Here is a 21546-nt window from a genome sequence, read left to right as displayed (position 1 = left end):
AAGTCTGTTCCTTCTCAAATATATGTTTCAAGTATTTAATTCCTTTACAACTCCAATCTGGAAAATTAATCATATTATTGTTTTCTAATATTTCAGGGTTGTTCCAGATAGGTGTACTATTGCATGGGATTAAGCCTTTAAAACCAGTCGGAGCGGGCATGCTCCATTTTGCGTAACTATTTTTAAATCCCTGTAGAACTGGAACCACGTAAGCTAGCGCAATAATTTTTTTTTGCATATGAAACCGGAGGAGTTGTACTTACATCTTATGCCATCAGCTTGTCCTATATCACAGTTTCCTTCCACATATAGCTTTGCAAAAATTGCATAAAAAGCAACAAAAACATAATATTCCAGACACACACTTTGCTGATCCAAGCAGCTGTTCATAACATTTTCTATGTTGGAATAGACATCAGCGCGAACTATTGCATGTCCGCCATTACCTGTCCGAAACCAGCAGTGACAGCATTTTCGCAAAAAATTTTTTTTTTTACCTTCAGGGCCTCATGAGCCTATACTGGTGTTTTTAAAAGTCATGTTTGACTTTATGCTTTTCTGTGTTGTTTCTGGGATGCTTAGAACTCAAATTGCACTGCTGGAAATAGTTTATTTTGACGCATATGCTGGGTTTTTTTGCAAATTTGAATGATAATATTTAATCCCAGTCTTGTGATGGTTTGCTCAGAATCATTGAAAATAAATAATTTATTCTTGGCAAGACCACCTTTTTTTTTAGCTGCGACCCTTCCCATGAGTGATATGGGTAGAGATTTCCATCTAGCCAGATCGCCTTTTTCATTTTTTCTGACACAGGCTGTTGGGGAATTATATAATATTTTTAGCCAGTTTTGGAAAGAGTTTCCAAAACCAAATCTGTGTAAAGTTGCAAATAAAACTTTCCAGTTAACTCTGTCAAATGCTTTTTTCTGCATCTAGAGATGTGGATTCAGTGTTTTTACTGCAAGAGAGAGTCTATTAAAGTCTATTAGATCTAGTCTATTAAATTAAATAATCTATGTGTGTTTGTTGATGAGTGCCTACCTTTTATGAAGCCGGTTTGGTCAGGGGGGTTATCTTCTCTAATCTCTTTGAGAGGGCTTTGCAGATTATTTTGAGGTCTACATTAATAAGGGATATTAGACGATAACTTGAGCAAAATACAGGGTCTTTGCCTGGTTTTAGGAGGAGACTAATATTAGCAGGATTCATATTTGGTGGTAGTCTGCCATTTTCCTTGATTTCCTGCAACATTCTGTGAAATACTAGTGCCAGAATTGTCCAGAATTATTTATAGAATTTTGCTGGAAAGTCATCTGGACCTGGAGCCTTATTATTGGGCATACTTATCAGGGCTTCCTGGAGTTCACCTGGTGTCAGTGGCAAATCCAGTGCCATTGCTTGACTGTCTAGTAATTTTGGAAGAGTTACTTTGTCAAGAAACTGATCAATTTCATTTTTAGATGCGTTTATTTGTGGTGAATATAAAATTTCATAGAAAACCCTAAAAAGGTTGTTTATTCTTTCAAGGTCATATATTGTGCTTCCAGATAAGTCTTTAACAGCATATATAGTTGTTTTTTCTTTATTTACTTTTAACTTGTTGGCTAGAAATCGACCGGATTTGTTACTGTGTTCAAAATTCTGCAAGCGAAGTCTTTGTACTAGGAATTGAGTTTTTCTATTAATGATTAATTAATTTCATTTAATTCGAGTTTTGTTTTGCGTATTTTGTTCAGTATTTCCTGATCTTGGTCAGACACGTTGGCTTCTTTTAAGGATTTGATGGTTTTCTCTAGTTCCTGAATATTTTTGTTTTCTTCTTTCTTTTTATGTGATGAGAAAGAAATTATTTTACCTCTCATCACAGCTTTCCCTGCTTCCCAGAGGACAGATGTTGATGGTCCACGAGTGTTATTACAGTCTAAATATAAAGTCCACTGTTTTTAAAAATATTTAATATATTTAATATTTCTTCATCTTTGAGCAATGATGTATTAAATCTCCAGTTTTTATTTGGTGGAATGTTCTTCTTATGTATTAGTGTTGAAGATACAGGAGCATAATCGCTGACAGCTGTAAGGTGTATCTCAGTGTCTGAAATGTCACTCAACATTGAGTTGCTGACTAGGAAATAATCCAGACAAGAGTAGGAGTGATGGACATGTGAGAAGAAAGAGTATTCCTTACTGTTGAGGTGAAGGGAGCGCCATGCATCGCAAAGACCAAAGTCGCTCATATACTGTTTGATTATATTTGTGGACTGCCAGTTGCGCTGAGTTCCTGCTGTGTTGAGCCTATCCATTTCTTCATTTTGTCCCAGGTTGAGGTCACCCCCAAGAACAAGTGCACATCTCGGTGTACCAATCAATATTTTTGTTAAGTATTGATAGTTTAATAATTAGGAGAAAAAAAAGAAAAAAGAAAGAAAAAACCCCCAGAAACATTCCAGTTAACGCAATGATTGAGGGTGACGTTGTTATATCTGTATGACATCATACTGATATTGCTAGGTTAAACACATGTTAATGCAGAAGAGTGTGAGTGGATAAGAAAAGATTGAAGCAGATTCTTATCTGGAGTGAAGTCAATACAACCACAGAGGGATGCCGGGGTTGCGGTAGAGTCCGTCCATGTAGAGTCGGTCCACAGCGATGACAGCGCGGGAGCCTTTCTGGATGAAGCTACATCGGACTGGGAGCAGAACCTTACATCGTTCCAGGATCTCTTTGGGGAAATGATTGTTCACGCTGAAGTCCGTTCCTTTCAGCTCCCTGCTGTGACTCTTCACCTGTTCCTTCTGTTTGAAGTGGCCGAATTTGGCCACAATTGGATGTGGTCCCCCGGTCGCTGACCTCATGACCCCGATGCAATGCATTCTTTCAAACGCGATGTTCTTTATGGTGTCCTCCGGCATTTCAGGTGTGTTTTAATGAAGCTTTTCACCATTATTTCCGCATCCTCTCCAGCAGATTCTGGAATACCAGAAAACACAAGGTTATCTCTCATGCTAACAGTCTCTTTTATTTTTTATTTTCTATGTTTAGCTGAGTCACATTTTCAGTAAGAGATAGAACTGAACAGAACTCTCATAGCGTGGCATTTTCAGCAGCAAGTGTTTCCACCTGCTCCTGGCTGAACTCCAGGGATTCTCCCAGAGATTTAAATTCCCAGTGAAAAATTTCCACCAGGGACAGCCTCGCATTGAAACTGGACAATCGCTTGTTGATTGACTCCAGGATGTCTGCAATGTCATTGCTGGCAGGAAATGTTGTGCCAGGTGACATCTTTACAATGACGGCGTCTCAATTTTGGCCGAGGAAGATGCAATCTGGACCTTCTTCATCACTATGTCCTGGAAGCACGGATCAATGAAATCTTGGAGAGCATCTAAACTCTCCCCATTGGCCTCCAGGGTGTTGGAGATGATAATACAGATGTGGTTAGCTATATGACAATTGATTAGTATATTGATTAGTATATTTAGTATACTTGAAGCCTAAAGAAACATTTGTTAAATTCTACGCTACCATTCACTTTTTTTGAGTCACTTACCTTTTTCCGTCACTTTCGTCACTTACCTCTTGTTCCTCTTTGCTACCAAAAAACAAACAAACATGTGTATCTAATAGAAGAAAGTATGTGAGAATGAAAAAAAAAAGAATTCTGGTACGGGTAAAATTATATTTTTTCTTGTTCAGCAACAGCAGCAATGATATGTCTAAATGAGGCACTAACATAGAAAATAGAATAAAAATAAAATTGAAGTAACACTAAATGATCAGAAGTTTAGATATCTTTCAGACATTAACACCAATACATTTTATTTTTATTTTGTTTACAGTAATTTGAGTTTACAATGGTTTAGTAAGGAGATGTCAATGGTAAGTTGTCATAATGTAAACTACCATATACCACTTTTTTCTGATCCAATACCAAATAAAAGTTTGGCTGGTATTGCTTTTTCCAGTTAATAAAAAAAGTCAAGAGAGGGTTAATTTTCCTCATTTCATTTGCCAGGTATCTCACAAGTGTAGCTGCTCTCTACACTGTAAAATGTAATATTGTGTTTAATTAAAAATATTAAATAGGCTGATCTCAATTTTTATCAATTTGTTATTATAACTCAATTTAAGTAAGTTACCAGTACTTTTTATGCAAAAACGCTGATAAACTCAATTTATTTGAGTTGTCTTAACTTAGAAAAACTAAGCTGGAAGTTTTGCTTCTCAGTGCGGAAGGATGAAAGATGTATTTTGAAAATGCCCGGTCACTACCGTCCTCCTCCCTCGCGGATCAGTCCGCATGTTCATGGTGCCAGCATTTGTTATGGAATATGTTGAGCAAACCTGGAGAAGCATCAGCTCAAGATATTATTGTCATTGCTGTGGATTTTTACCTGATACACTGACTTGGTGAGTAAATGTTTACTCTTATTCAAACTGATTTTGTGTCTTCTTTTAGGTTAGCACCAGGTTTATAATCTTGCTAGCTAGTTAGTGTTAGCCTAGCGTTGCTGCTGCAGCTGGGCTCATGTTACTTAAAAATTAACACCACAGCCTTAAAAACCTTACATAAAAATGTCTGTGAAATTTTCTGTTGATTGTTTGAAATAAAAAAGTGAGATAAGAGCCCAGACAAAATTATTCGAGAGGTGCAGCCGTTAGGGGTGGGGTGTGGAGGTATTTTCAATCCATAGTCATAACTAACTAACTAACTAATTATATTTATCATGTTTAACCTGAGTAGCAAAAGACCGCAGGGGGGTTGAAAACAATAAGCCAGGAGTTAGTTGTGCTCGCGGACTCTATCAAGCCTTGACCTCCCAGTCAGCTTTCGCACTGGTGGATAACAGAGCTCTTCGAAAATGTAGAAGCACTTTTGCAAATATGTAATATTTTTGATAAATTAAGTAGATATTTGAGCATTACACAGCTACATTCTCGGCTAAAAATATCTTAAAAGGTTATTTTGTGACCCAGAAAGGGTAGTCTGAGGAAAAGGAGGATCGCATTTGTCGGCCACGGTTGTCGGAGCCTGTGCCGACAAATGTACTAAGCGAGGCAATGGCGGAGGAGCGCGGCTAAAAAACGTATTACTTTTTCTGGGTCACAAAATAAACTTTTAAGATATTTTCAGGCGAGAATGTAGCTGTGTAAAGTTCAAATATCTGCTCGATCTATCAAGACATCACATATTTGCAAAAATGCTTTTGGAGACGTCCATTTATTTCATGCTTCGTGGCAGCTTTTGAACATCTGTGGCATCTATTAATGTCAAATCTAGCCTTTATTTAACAACATAAGCAAACTCTATGTTACAATAATTGCACAGCCATTAAGGATCAAATCAGTTTCTGAAAAATGTTCTGCTTTTTCTCCCTCTGCTTGCTTCTTACTGTCTTTGAGGCTCGGGACCAGCACTCCTGTTGTTGGACAGAAAGACATCAGTAAGTATTTTGGTTTTCCAATATATTAGCAACTGTCAGTGACATTTATATTAATCAGGCTGGACTTTAATCATACTTTAGATCAGCCTGTTTTACTTATTGTTTTATTTGTGTTTTGGTTTGGGGAAGTTGTTTCTGTACTGATCTTTTCCTGTCTTCTGTTATTAGACTTGAGATATGACCGCACTATACTGTTGCTGGTGACTCCAGTTAATTCTACAAGACATGCTGTGTAAGTAAACAAACAACAGTTTGGTCTGCATTTCTTGAAAGATCACATCCCCCAAACTTAGTTTAGAGGGTCTACACTGTATATAGTGAAGTCTGCAAGTTTTCTAACAGCAAAATTTGTTTTGTGCCCAAATCAAAGTTATTGGCCATGTTTGCATAGCCCTTTTTAAAATGATGCTTTCATGACATTATTGTATGTTGGGTGGTGGTCACGGCTATCCAGACTGACAAGTGGGACATTGAATGTCACCTCTCCGGTGGGGAGGGAGCCTGAGATTGTGTAAATTGGAGTCTGTTTTATACCAAATGCAGAAAAAAATGTTTTAAGAAAGCAATTCAGTTCATGTTCCAAAAAATATGATTGTTTGCTTGCAGGACACCAGGAGAGATGAGTCCTCCGTCACAGATGGTGTGGTCAGTGAAGATGGTCGCCTGCAGGTTCAAGCTCATTGCATCTCCAACCTACATCCACTGCCACTGTACTTAAGGGAAGTTAAAGACTTTCTTCTGCACCTACATTTGGATCACCTCGATCCATGATAGTCATTCAGGCAGTAATGCCTGGACTGGAAACAAGCATCCTTAAAATATTACAACATTCCAGCTCATGTGTTGGAATGAAAAACAAATGTGTTGTTTAAATCAGAGACTGCACTTGTGACAGAACAAGAAATATTTTATTTTGATTATATAAGTAATGTAAGTACAAAACAAACTTGTGGTAGGCCTAAACTTATTTTCAGAATAATTACATCTGAGACTTTGTTTCATTATAAGATTATAACAGTGATGGCAATATAATTGTTTGTTGTTCAAGAGAACAGTGTCCAGTATGTTGGCTGTTATACTTTGTTGTGTTTGAAAATAAAAGTTGGGCTGATTTTTAACATCATTACAAAAAGTGTTGTTAATTATTTTTAATCATATTCAGGTTACCACAAATTGTTTTTTCATTTAGTTGAACTTGAAATGTTTGTCAGCAGGTAAACAATTAGTATTGTACAGTCAGAAATATCAAGTTTTTCTTAATACTGCAGACTTGCAATGTATAAGTTGTCCTAACAGTCATCTTAAGTAAGCTTTACTTAGTTTTTTCAACGAGTTTCCTTAATTTTTTTTGAGTTCTGGGAATTAACAAGGCTGTACAGTGTACTCAAAATGAGTAAGTTGCCCTAACTAGGTCATCTTAAGTAAACTTGATCCAATTTGTTTGAGTTCTGAGAACAAATGAGCTTGTACAGAGTACTCAAAATAAATAAGTTGTCCTAATTTAGTCATTTTTAGCTAAGCTTTACTCAATTTTTTTGAGTTCTGGGAACTAATTAGATTTTACAGTGTAGGAATCATGCAGAAACAATATAAGTGAACAAAGCAAAACATACTAATCAAGTTGCATTGCACTTAATAGTAGAATTCAACTATGGCTCTAAATGGCAGCCAAAGAAGGAAGAATTGAGCAGGTTACATATGTTTTCTGAATTTATCTGCAGAACCAAGTCAAGTAAATATAAATAAAAAGACTAACTTTTGAGATAATCAAGAAATCATACCAAGTGACTCAAGGCTAAAGGTTATTGAGCCATACATATAATTATTACTGTCTGTGGGGTTTCTTTTGGTAAGTAAGTAAGTAAAATCCCATTTTCCTACATACAGTTTTCAAAGTGACTAAGGTGCCTTCTTCCCCATGATATGTTTTTTTGTATTCTTTTCTGGTTTCAGTAAGATGATATAACATTTGGGTATGAAGATGCAAATTAACAGTCCAAAACTTGATGCAAGTATAGCAAATATTTCTACAGCAACACTGAACTTCCCAGGGGAGCTGACATATGCTGGGATAAATGTAATCCATACTGCACAGAATATCAGCATGCTGAAAGTGATAAACTTGGCCTCATTGAAATTATCGGGTAGTTTTCGAGCTAAAAATGCAAAAATAAAACATAAAATAGCCAGAAGTCCTATATAACCAAGCACAGCCCAAAAGCCTACAGCTGAGCCTAGAGCACATTCCAGAGTGATCTTGTCTTTGATCTCCTTAAAATTCTTAAATGGAAAAGGAGGAGAAGTTGTTAACCAAATGATACAAATGATAACTTGTATAAGAGAGAATGCTGTAACACAGAGTCTCTGCTGTGTCTGCCCAAACCATTTCTGAACACTACTACCTGGACGTGTAGCTCTGAAGGCCATTAAAACAACCATTGTTTTTCCCAGAAGACAAGAGATACAGAGGACAAAGGTGATGCCAAATGCTACATGGCGGAACATGCAGGACCAATCAGAGGGCTGACCAATGAAGGTCAGAGAACACAGGAAGCACAGAATTAGAGAGAAGAGCAGCAGGAAGCTCAGTTCAGAGTTGTTTGCCCTGACAATAGGAGTTTTCCTATATTTGAAGAAAATGAGTATCACACCAATTGTCATGTATGCCCCAAATACAGATGCTGCAGTGAGCAGTGCACCCATAATTTCTTCATATGACAGAAACACTGCTTCCTTCTTGATACAGGCATCTCTTCTTTCATTTGACCAAAACTCAGGTAGACATTTCACACAGGTGACAGAATCTGGAAATGAATATTGAAGCAGATGGTACAAGTAGTTACACTCAGTACAATTCCATATGCCTGTGTTTGCATCTACAACATCCATGCAATATCCTACTGATGGTTTACAACATGTTTATTGAGTGAATAACACTTGCATTCTGTTTTGTGTTCAAGTGAGGACTGACAGATGTAACATCCAGAGTGTCCATTAATATTTGTGATTGTGGCATACTTTACTTTACATTTTAGAGTAATTTGCATACAATTCTAAATATTTTCCAGAGTGCACAGAATCAGAAAGGAGTGAATTGCCCCCCCCCCACCACCACCACCTTCTTCAAATCCAACAAAAGTGGTTTCAAATGTATGAGGTATGCATGTGCTGGTTTGTGCAAAGATTGAAATGAAATATAACAACACCTGTAATGTTGCTGATCTCTCCCTCTGCACATCTTATACAGTCATAGCAGCAAACAGGCCTTCCTTTCTGGAGAACCTTACGTGTTCCTGGGGGACATTTCTCGCTGCAAACTGACACAGGAACCTGTATGATCAAAATTTTTTAACTGTGTATAGACATAGAAAAAAATGTCTCTTTGATGTTGTCACTCAAAAAAGCCCCTCTTAATCTTGACGCATCAAAACCAAAATAAACAAAGTATGTACGTATGTATAAAATGAAAAACTGAACAAAAACATAAAAACAATGAAATTGTACGATAGCTTACCTGCTTTGAGTTTCTTGCCCAAATTAAAGACTTGTTTTGCAGATTTAGCTGTTTTTCTGGAACTAATGATGGATTATAAAGACCAACTGTGATAAACTCCACAACGCCGTTTTCTTTTGACTGCCAGTTTATAATGTCATACTTTGCTGCTGGATCTCCATTCTCGTTAAAGTGAACCTCATCTCCTTCCTTAGTTGTGAAATGGATCTTTCGTATGTGTTGCAGAACCTAAGAAACATGTTATGACTCAATTCATTGCATGAAAAATATTTTGCACACCTACTGACTGAAAAATATACAGAAGAACTGCAAAATGAAGTTCTTGTAAATATTTTTAACTAAAAGATATTTTTAATAATGTATCTTAATGTGAACATTGTAATGTAAATTAGTAAAAATCTCACCATGAATGGATCTAGCTGCACATTTCTGTTACATGTTTTATTACAGCTGAGGATATTGTGAAGTGCATGGGCCACTGCATACACTCCTTTGTAGACATTGTTAAAGAGAGGCATGAGAGACATGTCAATGAAGCTAATTTGAACTCCAGTCATATCTTCATGTCCAGTACACTCTCTCTGAATGTCTGACGATGACTTCAACTCCTTAAACTTACAACTAAATAATGTCTCCCAGAACTCAATAAACAGTTCATTGTTTGATGAATTCAGCGGCTTCTCATTCAGTATGAACTCTCTCAGGCCAGTGACATGTGCTTTAGGAATGGAAAGACCTATGGCACCATCCAGTATGTGATGTGTGTCCATTTCTGCAGTTCGTGAATCAAATATCCAAGTCTCACTGCCTACCCACTGATACCCAGACAAGTTATAATACGAAAACTCTCGTAGCAGCACATGAAAATCTGCACGGGAAAGGAATGTAACAATAACCTTGGAGGTTGAAGCCTTTATAATTTCAATTATCCTTTGTATTTTCGAATATGGATCTGTTCTAAAGAAAGATACTGAATACTCCAGACAGATGCCCAGCTGCTGTGCAGTTTCTGTGAATGTGGCCATGCCATTATTTCCATAATCACTGTTAGTTCTGATAGCTCCAACCCAAGTCCATCCAAAATACTTGACCAAATGTGCCAGGGCTCTGCTCTGGTAGTAGTCACTGGGTATTGTTCTGAGGAAGGATGGGTACCTGGTTTTGTCACTGAGACAAGCACATGTGGCAAAGTAGCTGATCTAGAAAAAAAAATGAAAAACTTATAAATGAAAAAGACACATGATGAAAAAAAAAAGAAACGGTTAAAAATAAAAGATTCAGTATTACTGTAAAAATACAAAAATAACAATTCCACTCAGTACTGAGTACATAAAATGTACCAGGCAAAGCTTTTATCTAAGAAAATAAAATATTTTTAAAAGTATTCAAAGATTTAAAAAAAAAGATTAAATATATAAAATACCCACCACTGGTATAAAAAAGGGTCCGATGACAGTAGCTAATGCTATTGTTGTAGAAGAAGAGGTCGCTCCTATTATGGCCTGTACATGTGCAGATGTGGTACATGGTGTTTTTGAGGGTACAGACACATTACCATTAGCCAAAGCTAGTGTAACTCCTACACTTCTTGCAACATTGTCACAAGTATCATAGATTTTATAACCCAGAGAGATTCCTGGCAGTAAGTCTGTACTTTTATTAACCTCCTCAATGGCAAAAAGCATAGCTTGGGCAAACTGCAATTCTCTGAAATTTAAACTTAATTGAGACGATAATAGACACTTATGAATAATTTGCTTTGCATCATGTTCTTTAAAACAGAGACTAATAATTATGTATAAATCTTTAAACAGCAACATAAGCATTTCAAACAACAATATTTGATGCAAACAATTTATAAAACTGAGAACATTAAAATATTTATCAAGTCTTATTAGCATCTACATATTTCAAGCAGATTCTTTTAAACTAAATTAATTTCTGCCGTGTCATTTACCTGGCGCATTGTAGTGGCAGAGGTTTATTCATGTAGGAATCCTTTCTGTCTTTCCAGCTTGTGTGAAAAGAGAACACCCCCCCCAGTATAATATCCCCATTCTTAGATAGCAGTGGGTTCTCAGGATCTTCTCTCTGTCTGCACACTGGCTCTTCAGCATGAGAGACAGATGCCACCAACAACAGTTGTAGAAATGCCCATCCCTGCTCTGGCCATTTCTGTGTTGATGTCATTTCTTGAGCTAAACCACTTAGTGGCATTAAAAGTATCTTGATGAAAATGAAAGTGTACTGCTATTTATACCTTTCAGTGCAACATTAGAAATAATATAATAGTAACAGTGTATTCTCTATAGACCTACAGGGTTGGGCACAAGGAGGGACCTGCCCTAATTTGCATTTTAATGTAGTTTAATATATGTAAAATAATGGTATACACACATATGCCCATTTAAATATGTAACAGTGCAAAACTTCTTAAAAATAAATATGCACAAAAATTGTTTTGCACATGGGAAATGTGCATTGAGCTCTTCTTATATGGCAATGAAGGTCATATATTTACTCTCTTATCAAGTCAATATCGTAATTAACAAGTGGATGCACTGAAATATTATTTACTGTATTTCATACAATACTTTTGGGCTACTCTTAGAGCTTTACACAACAAGTCACAGTCACCTATTCATCTCCATATTCACAGTGAAGATGTAATATTTTGAGTCTAAATTCATTCGCTCACTCTCACATACGTGCATTCTTCTTTCACATCCATATATTACTGTATACATGTTTATGAGGGCATATTTCAATTCATTTCAATTCAGTTTTATTTATATAGCCCCAAATCACAACAACAGTTTCTTCAAACCACTTGATATTGTAAGATACTGTCGGTGGCGCTGTCACTTGGTGTTCGCTCGCTCTGTGGTATAGTATCGCTTCCTGTTCCTGCTCAAACACAGTGGTGTTTCTGAGTAGCTTATTTGCTTAGCAGTTTAATTAACAACTTTTAAATACATTCTTTTTTCACAGTATAATCTTCACGTGCTTCATCCGAAGCACACTTTCTCTGTACTCACTACCTAATTTATAGCCAAAGTATTCACTCACTGTCTCTGTACTGTTTCGCTAGCTTAGCTCGTAGCCGACCCGTTAGCACCATGGCTACTTCACCTGTCCCTTCTGCACTTTCTTGCTCATTGTGTCAGATGTTTAGTTACTCCTCGGCCTCCTTTAGCAGTAATGATATCTGTAACAAATGTAACATATTTGCAGCTCTGGAGGCCAGGATTACTGATCTGGAGACTCGGCTTTGCACCCTGCTCTCACCCTTAGCTAGCCAGGCCCCTGTAGCTGGTGCAGCCGAAGATAGCGTAGGCCCCGCTAGCTGTTCCCCGGCAGACCCCAAGCAGCTGGGGAAAGATGGCTGGGTAATGGTGAGGAGGAAGCGTAGTCCTAAACAGAAGCCCCAGGTACACCACCAACCCGTTCATGTGTCTAACCGTTTTTCCCCACTCGGTGACACACCCGCTGGGGGTCAAACTCTGGTAATTGGTGATTCTGTTCTCAGACATGTGAAGCTAGAGACACCGGCAACCATAGTCAATTGTCTTCCAGGGGCCAGAGCAGGCGACATTGAAGGAAATTTAAAACTGTTGGCTAAGGGTAAACGTAAATTCAATAAAATCATAATTCACGTCGGCAGTAATGACACCCGGTTACGCCAATCGGAGGTCACTAAAATCAATATTGAATCGGTGTGCAACTTTGCCAAAACAATGTCGGACTCTGTAGTTTTCTCTGGTCCCCTCCCCAATCAGACCAGGAGTGACATGTTTAGCCGCATGTTCTCCTTAAATTGCTGGCTGTCTGAGTGGTGTCCCAGAAACGATGTGGGCTTCATAGATAATTGGCAAACCTTCTGGAGGAAACCTGGTCTTGTTAGGAGAGACGGCATCCATCCCACTTTGGATGGAGCAGCTCTCATTTCTAGAAATATGGACAAATTTATTAAACCCCTCAAAACATGACTATCCAGAGTTGGGACCAGGAAGCAGAGTTGCAGTCTTACACGCCTCTCTGCAGCTTCTCTCCTCCTGCTACCCCCCCAAAAACCCATCTCCATAGAGACTGTGTCTGCTTCCAAAAAGACAAAAAACAAACTAAAAACCAGCAACAAACAACTTAAACATTTACAAAGAAAGAACAATACAGTATCCACATCTGAACCAAAGAGTAAAACAGTGAAATGTGGATTATTAAATATTAGGTCTCTCTCCTCCAAGTCTCTGTTAGTACATGACTTAATAATTGATCAACAAATTGATTTACTCTGCCTTACAGAAACCTGGTTGCAGCAGGATGATTATGTTAGTTTAAATGAATCAACACCCCCGAGTCATTCTAACTACCAGAAATCTCGAAGCACATGTCGAGGGGGCGGTGTGGCAGCAATTTTTCACACCAGTCTATTAATTAATGAAAGACCAAGACAGACTTTTAATTCATTTGAAAGCCTGATGCTTAGCCTCGTCCACCCCAGCTGTGAAACTCAGAAACCAGTCTTACTTGTTATCATCTATCGTCCACCTGGGCCTTACACAGAGTTTCTGTCTGATTTCTCAGACTTTATATCTAATTTAATTCTGAGCTCAGATAAAATAATTATTGTGGGTGATTTTAACATCCATGTTGATGCTAAAAATGACAGCCTCAACATGGCATTTAATCTGTTGTTAGACTCAATTGGTTTCTCTCAAAATGTAAAAGAACCCAACCACCACTTTAATCACACTCTAGATCTTGTTTTAACATATGGCATAGAAACTGAACATTTAACAGTGTTTCCTGAAAACCCTCTCCTGTCTGATCATTTCTTGATAACATTTACATTTACAATAATTGATTACGCAGCAGTGGAGAGTGGACTTTATCAAAGTAGATGTCTTTCTGAAAGCGCTGTAACTAAGTTTAAGAATATAATCCAGCCACTGTTATCATCGTCAATGCCCTGTACCAACACAGAGCAGAGCAGCTATCTGAACGCTACCCCAACAGAGGTCGATTATCTTGTTAATAATTTCACCTCCTCACTACGTACGACTCTGGATACTGTAGCTCCTGTGAAAACTAAGGTCTCTAATCAGAAGTACCTGACCCCGTGGTATAATTCTCAAACACGTACCCTAAAGCAGATGACTCGTAATCTGGAGAGGAAATGGCGTGTCACAAATTTAGAGGATCATCATTTAGCCTGGAGAAATAGTTTGTTGCTTTATAAGAAAGCCCTCTGCAAAGCCAGAACAGCTTACTACTCATCACTGATTGAAGAAAATAAGAACAACCCCAGGTTTCTCTTCAGCACTGTAGCCAGGCTGACAAAAAGTCAGAGCTCTTTTGAGCCAACCATCCCTTTAACGTTAACTAGTGATGACTTCATGAATTTCTTCACAAATAAAATTTTTATCATTAGAGAAAAAATTACCAATAATCATCCCACAGATGTAATATTATCTACAGCTACTCTTAGTTTCATTGATGTTAAGTTAGACTCTTTTTCTCCAATTGATCTTTCTGAGTTAACTTCAATAATTACTTCCTCCAAACCATCAACGTGTCTTTTAGACCCCATTCCTACAAAACTGCTCAAAGAAGTCTTGCCATTGATTAATTCTTCGATCTTATATATGATCAACCTATCTCTAATAATCGGCTATGTACCACAGGCCTTCAAGGTGGCTGCAGTTAAACCTTTACTCAAAAAGTCATCTCTAGACCCAGCAGTCTTAGCTAATTATAGGCCAATCTCCAACCTTCCTTTCATATCAAAAATCCTTGAAAGAGTAGTTGTCAAACAGCTAACAGATCATCTGCAGAGGAATGGTTTATTTGAAGAGTTTCAGTCAGGTTTCAGAGTTCATCACAGCACAGAAACAGCTTTAGTGAAGGTTACAAATGATCTTCTTATGGCCTCTGACAGTGGACTCATCTCTGTGCTTGTCCTTCTTGACCTTAGTGCAGCATTCGATACTGTTGACCATAATATCCTATTAGAGCGATTAGAACATGCTGTAGGTATTACAGGTATTGCACTGCAGTGGTTTGTATCATATCTATCTAATAGACTCCAATTTGTGCATGTAAATGGAGAGTCCTCTTCACACACTGAGGTTAATTATGGAGTTCCACAGGGTTCAGTGCTAGGACCAATTCTGTTTACATTATACATGCTTCCCCTAGGCAGCATCATTAGAAGACATAGCATACATTTTCACTGCTATGCAGATGACACCCAGCTCTATCTGTCCATGAAGCCAGATAACACACACCAATTAGTTAAACTGCAGGAATGTCTTAAAGACATAAAGACTTGGATGGCCACTAACTTTCTGCTTCTTAACTCAGATAAAACTGAGGTCATTGTACTCGGCGCTGAAAAGCTTAGAAATATGGTATCTAACCAGATTCTTACTCTGGATGGCATTACCTTGGCCTCCAGTAACACTGTGAGGAACCTTGGAGTCATTTTTGACCAGGATATGTCCTTCAACGCACATATTAAACAAATATGTAAGACTGCGTTCTTCCATTTGCGCAACATCTCTAAAATTAGAAATATCCTGTCTCAGAGTGACGCTGAAAAACTAGTTCATGCATTTATTACTTCCAGGCTGGACTACTGCAATTCATTATTATCAGGATGTCCAAAAAACTCACTGAAAAGCCTTCAGTTAATCCAAAATGCTGCAGCAAGAGTACTGACAGGGACTAGAAAGAGAGAGCATATTTCTCCTGTTTTGGCTTCCCTTCATTGGCTTCCTGTTAAATCCAGAATTGAATTCAAAATCCTGCTCCTCACATACAAGGTCTTAAATAATCAGGCCCCATCTTATCTTAATGACCTTGTAGTACCATATCACCCTATTAGAGCACTTCGCTCTCGCTCTGCAGGCCTACTTGTTGTTCCTAGAGTATTTAAAAGTAGAATGGGAGGGAGAGCCTTCAGTTTTCAGGCCCCTCTTCTGTGGAACCAGCTTCCAGTTTGGATTCGGGAGACAGACACTATCTCTACTTTTAAGATTAGGCTTAAAACTTTCCTTTTTGCTAAAGCATATAGTTAGGGCTAGACCAGGTGACCCTGAATCCTCCCTTAGTTATGCTGCAATAGATGTAGGCTGCCGGGGGATTCCCATGATGCATTGAGTTTTTCCTTTCCAGTCACCTTTCTCACTCACTATGTGTTAACAGACCTCTCTGTATTGAATCGTATCTGTTATTAATCTCTGTCTCTCTTCCACAGCATGTCTTTTATCCTGTCTTCCTTCTCTCACCCCAACCGGTCGCAGCAGATGGCCGCCCCTCCCTGAGCCTGGTTCTGCCGGAGGTTTCTTCCTGTTAAAAGGGAGTTTTTCCTTCCCACTGTCGCCAAAGTGCTTGCTCATAGGGGGTCATATGATTGTTGGGCTTTTCTCTGTATCTATGAAGCGCCTTGAGGCGACATTTGTTGTGATTTGGCGCTATATAAATAAAATTGAATTGAATTGAATTGAAGATGAAAAACCTGCCAAAAAGGAAAGTCTTAAGCCTAATCTGAAAAGTACAGAGGGTGTCTGTCTCCAAAATCCAATCTAGGACCTGGTTCCCCAAAAGAGGTCCCTGAAAGCTAAAGACTCTGCCTCCCATACTACTTTTAAATACTCTAGGAACCACAAGCACATCTGCATTCTGAGAGTGAAATGAGTATTATGAGGTCTCAAGATAAGATGGGCCCTTGTTATTCAAGCCCTTTTATGTGAGGAGCGGGATCTTAAATTTGATTGTAGAATAGAATACAGAACAAACTGGAGAATTATATAGAAAAAGAGAGACATATACAAACTAGTGGACATGTCCACATGGCCTTCTCAGCTTTCCAGCTGACTCCTCTCCTCTCTCCCATCCTGGCGTCACTGAAAAAGGAAGACACTAATTAGGAGGATAAGGAACAGCTGCCCTGTCAGCCTCACTGGCATTGCCCCTCGAGCCTGCTGCTTCATCCCTCCCCTGCACCTACCCCAAAGACACATCCCCACCACCACCCTCACCACCTGGCCGAGACTGGGGAGCCATCTGGCCGAACCTACTCCCCCTCCTGTGGGTGTGGGAGAAGAAGTCGGCCACTGCCATCTGAGGACCAGGCCTATGGATCACCTTGAATTTAAAGGTCTAAAAAGCCAGATCCCACCAGGTGATCTGGGCGTTGGCATCCTTCATGCGCTGGAAGCACTGCAGCGGAGCAGGGTCTGAGCAGAGGGTGAACGAGTGTTCTGGGAGGTTGCGATGGAAATTTTTTTTACCTTAGTGTACTGATCACGTGTTCTGACAATAGTATACATATGTATTAGTGATATTAGTTATATATGAAGGATAACTTGTTTCCCACTCGCTGGTTGAACAAGAAGGGTCCTTGCAACTGGAAGAGGGAAGTAACACAAGCACTTTGTCTCCCGGTGAAAACTGCCTGAGTCTAGCCCCTCTGTTGCTCTGTGCTGCTGGGACTTGAGCAGTGTCTCTCATGATAACCTCCTCAAAGTGTACAGTTTTGGTCTCAGGTCCAGAACCTACTGAATCTGATTTTTTGCTGGGCTTGGACCTTCCTCTCAGTTTTCTTTAAGCGGGTCCAACACCCCTGCGGCTTTCTGCAGGGGGCACCTCATGCACTGCAAACAACAGAGGGTCTAACCAGCGATCACAATTGTGTTCATCCTTATGAATGAAATTCCGAATCATGGACTTTAGGTCCATAATCCACGTGGATGCCCGGCCAATAACATCTGGCCATTATTCTTTCCAGAGTCTTGTCATAAACAACAACAACTGTGTGTGTTCCTCTGTGCGAGTATCACAAATTACTCAATAAAGCCTATCATTTAACAATATGAAGTGCAAGTAGGTCCATGCGGCTTCAGGGTGCACCAAGTAACCATTAATTTCTATCACTTAGTTAAAGTCTGAGTGTAGGGGTCATCATGAGACTGCTTCAGTGGAAAATTCCGTGGGGTGAATCGTTGGAGCCAGCAGGACCTTCTAGTGAGGTCTACTCAGTCAGTACACGCTACTAAAGGTTCACTCAAAAAAATAATTCATTGGATGAACGTAATTTTATCTTGCCACTTATATTCCATCTAAACAAATCATGTTATATTAATCCATCTTGATTGTGTTGTGTCAACACGATATATGTGTGTAGGTTTAACATAATATTAGCATTAACATTCAATTAATTTGACTTTTGTTCAATCAACATGTTTGCACCACGTTAGTCCAATTAAATTTATTTAAATCCATCTTATATTGTTTAAACACTTTGGCACATCAAAAATCAGTCTTGTTACATGAACTAGTAAAATATTTGTTTGTTACACCAATGATAATCTTGTTGAATGAATGAAATGTAACTTATGTCTGTAGTACATGTTGTATTCATATTAAGTAATGTTCAACAAAAAAAAAAAATCAATGGATTTACAGCAACTTCCAATCCACCCATCTTCTTATCTTTATCTGGGCTGCGGAAGTGATAGGGCAAGAGGGACAGGGTACATCCTGGACAGGTCGCCAGTCTATCATACAGAAACAAACAATCATTTGCACTTTAACACCTTTGGGCAATTTAGAATAACCAGTTACCCTTACAACTGCATGACTTTTAACTGTGGAGGAAACCAGAGTACGCAGAGAGAACCCACTGCAAACTTCGCCACATTCGAACCCAGGATCTTCTTGCTCTGAGGCAACAGCACGAACCACCATGGCATTAATCTGTCAATACAGACGTAACAAAAGTAGGAAAGCTATGCTTGAAGATGCTTTATGTTGTTATCCTTGACAAGTTAAACCATAAGAAATAGTAACAGCATACACGTGGTGTGGTTGTCTGCCTCTTGTAACCCCACTGATTTTCCTGTGGTTTGACATCTAGTGTGATCTTGTGAATTTCGTGAGTCGACTCACAAAAATGAAATTGGGTGGTTGTTAGATGCATAAGATCCAAACTTGTAATTTGAATGAAATAATTCCATGTTTCTATGGTGAACGTAATTAAATCATGTAGCATCTGCATGAAATTCAGCAACTTGATTTGTTCTTGTTGAGATGACATGATACAATCCAGTAAGAGTGGCTGGATCCAGGCAACTAAGCGCGCTTACTAGATTGTATGAAGTCACCTCAACAACAACAAATTAAGTTGCTGAATTTCATGCAGATGCTACATGATTTCGTTACGTTCACCATAGAAACATGGAATTATTTAGTTCAAATTACAAGTTTGGATCTTATGCATGTAACAACCACCCAATTTCATTTTTTTGAGTGTTATGATCGTGAGCTAAGTGCAACCTTTATCCCATGCGTTTTTCCCTTGTATTTTAATAGCAGCAGCACAGTGGGGTATTTGTGAATATCCCCATGAACAACTTAATCTTCACCCACTCTGCTTCCAACAATGTCCTGGGGTGAACCGTGAACTAGGGTATGCTTGCAGCCCATGTCCACAAAAGCCTGCTGTATGCCCCCTTGACACCTTACCAGAGAGCAGCCAAAGCGGAACACCCAACTGACCTCCATCAGCTAACAATCCTGTAGTGGGTGTCCCGACCGACCACACTTTCAGCACTCCCACCCCTAGTGGCTTGGGTGCAGTGCCTGTTGTTGCCAGGGAGCGACTGGGTTTGTGGAATGTAGTGGTGGCTAGCCCTAACCCACTTCGATGGGGCAGGGCCTGCTGACCGGCTGGCTGCAGCCCTCCTTTGCTTGCCTCCATGCAGCCAGATGATCCTCAGCTAGGGTGACCACAGTTTCCAAACTCGCCAGCTGGTTGCAGCGGTCTCTATGGGCAGCCTCTGTCTGACACTGGGTGGGAAGTCTGAGACTAATTGTAGTTGGTTAGACAGGACGTCTTCTCAAGGTTGTACAGTTTGGTGGTGAGGATGTCTGGGATTGTGGTGATGAACGCTAAGCTGTAGTCCACAAAGAGCATCTTCATGTAGCTAATGTTGTTCTACAGAATGATCAGCGTTCTGTGAAGGGTGATGGCATCCTCCATGGACAAACTAAGTAAATGGTAAATGGTCTGTATTTGTACAGCGCTTTACTTGGTCCTAAGGACCCCAAAGTACTTTACACTATACACAATCATCCACCCATTCACACACACATTCACACACTGGTGATAGCAAGCTACAGTGTAGCCACAGCCACCCTGGGGCGCACTGACAGAGGCGAAGTTAAGGTTTCCAGGTTCTGCAGTTTAAATATGGATGAGTCTCTCAGATCAAGACAGTCCTTTAGCTGAAGGAAAGCATCATGTGGCCATGTTTTATTTACATATGTGCTTGGAGGAGTTTGTTTCCCTTTGGGGGATGTAGGCAGGGATGAAGAGCAGAGAGAGGTGGGCAGATTGTCCGAGGCGGTGTTGTTTTGTAGGCACGCTTGATATTACGTTACACATGTTCCAGTGTCATGTCCCCCCTGGTAGGACACTTAACACTTGAATTTGGGAAGTACGGATTTCAAACATGCCCCTGTTATTGTCCCCAGCAAATATATGTTCAACCCCCGGGTTCTCCTTCTGCTGTCTTACATACAGTGTACATCCACGTTAAAATGTATAAATGTGAGAATAAAAATGTGGAAATATAAAAATTAACATAAAACTATCTAAGAATAAAATTATGTGCATCTAATAGAAGAAAGTATGTGAGAGTAAAAAAAAAGGAATTCTGGCACCCATAAAATTATATTTTTTTTCTTGTTCAGCAAGAGCATCAATGGTATGTCTAAATTAGGTTGCTATGACCGTATGTGTTTGTTTTTGTGTGGACAACGCACTGTGGTATGTTAATTAAACTGTCCAGGAGCCCTGCTGCGATCAGTCCGTGAATGTACAGCTCCGAAGTGACTGGTTGCAGGTGGAGGACCCACCTCTTAAATGAGCGCTGGAGCGCTGCCGGCGAGGGAGGTTCTCGAGCTTCTCCCAATACCTGAGCAGTACGCTTGTGACAACCGCTGGCTGTGGTTCCCTGTAGCAGTTAAGGAGGTGGAATGGGTAGGGGTGAGCTGCCATTTCTTTTGATCACTCATTTTTCTTCTGTTTTGTGTAGGTCACAGAGGTCAGACTCAGCCTTTGGTTTTGGCTTTTGTTTTCTGTAAGTGAACTGGACATGTGTGTGCTTAGTAAACTGGCAAATTACAGCAGGATTTTCCTATCCTCGGTCAGAAGGCACAGGTGACTTATATGATGAAAGAGAGGGTCCACAGCAATGATAGTTTAGGTTCCTTTAATCCAAAACATCTCCAGCAGTGAATTCGTGTGAGTATATGTAAGTGTGTGGTTCTGTAAAATAACAGAAATTACAATTAGCAAACAATTAAAGTCAACCAAACTGGTCTAAATAATACAGAAAGGGTTGAACAGAAAATCTAATTCGAAAATGACTAAACCCCACCCCCTGGTGGACACAAATGGGCTGCTGCACAGGGATAGACTCCATCTTTACTTTGGGCAGCTCAGTTCACAAGGGTAGCGCCATTTTGGTCAAATCAGCGTGAATATACAGTGTCTCGTGGCTACACAAACTGCTGG

The 21546-nt window shown here is 39.4% G+C and overlaps 1 protein-coding gene and 1 long non-coding RNA gene across 2 annotated transcripts; one reads left to right on the top strand and one right to left on the bottom strand.

Moving 5' to 3' along the window:
* Positions 1–3616: 3616 nt before the first annotated feature.
* On the top strand, positions 3617–6137 carry LOC146503384 (uncharacterized). Its single transcript, XR_014877853.1, has 3 exons — positions 3617–5449; positions 5618–5681; positions 6056–6137. It is a non-coding gene; the product is annotated as an uncharacterized LOC146503384 (long non-coding RNA).
* Positions 6138–6181: 44 nt separating this feature from the next.
* Positions 6182–16475, bottom strand: LOC146503383 (extracellular calcium-sensing receptor-like). The gene is made up of 5 exons (XM_085184086.1): positions 10391–16475; positions 9368–10162; positions 8964–9191; positions 8656–8779; positions 6182–8253 (listed from the first exon to the last, which is right to left on the bottom strand). The coding sequence occupies exons 1-5, from the start codon at positions 10862–10864 to the stop codon at positions 7349–7351; spliced, it is 2526 nt and encodes an 841-aa protein (XP_085040212.1). The 5' UTR covers positions 10865–16475; the 3' UTR covers positions 6182–7348.
* Positions 16476–21546: the final 5071 nt, after the last annotated feature.

This window comes from Neolamprologus multifasciatus, chromosome 14 (assembly GCF_963576455.1).
Source record: "Neolamprologus multifasciatus chromosome 14, fNeoMul1.2, whole genome shotgun sequence".
Lineage (NCBI taxonomy): Eukaryota > Metazoa > Chordata > Actinopteri > Cichliformes > Cichlidae > Neolamprologus > Neolamprologus multifasciatus.
This window is presented reverse-complemented; position numbering and strand designations above follow the sequence as displayed.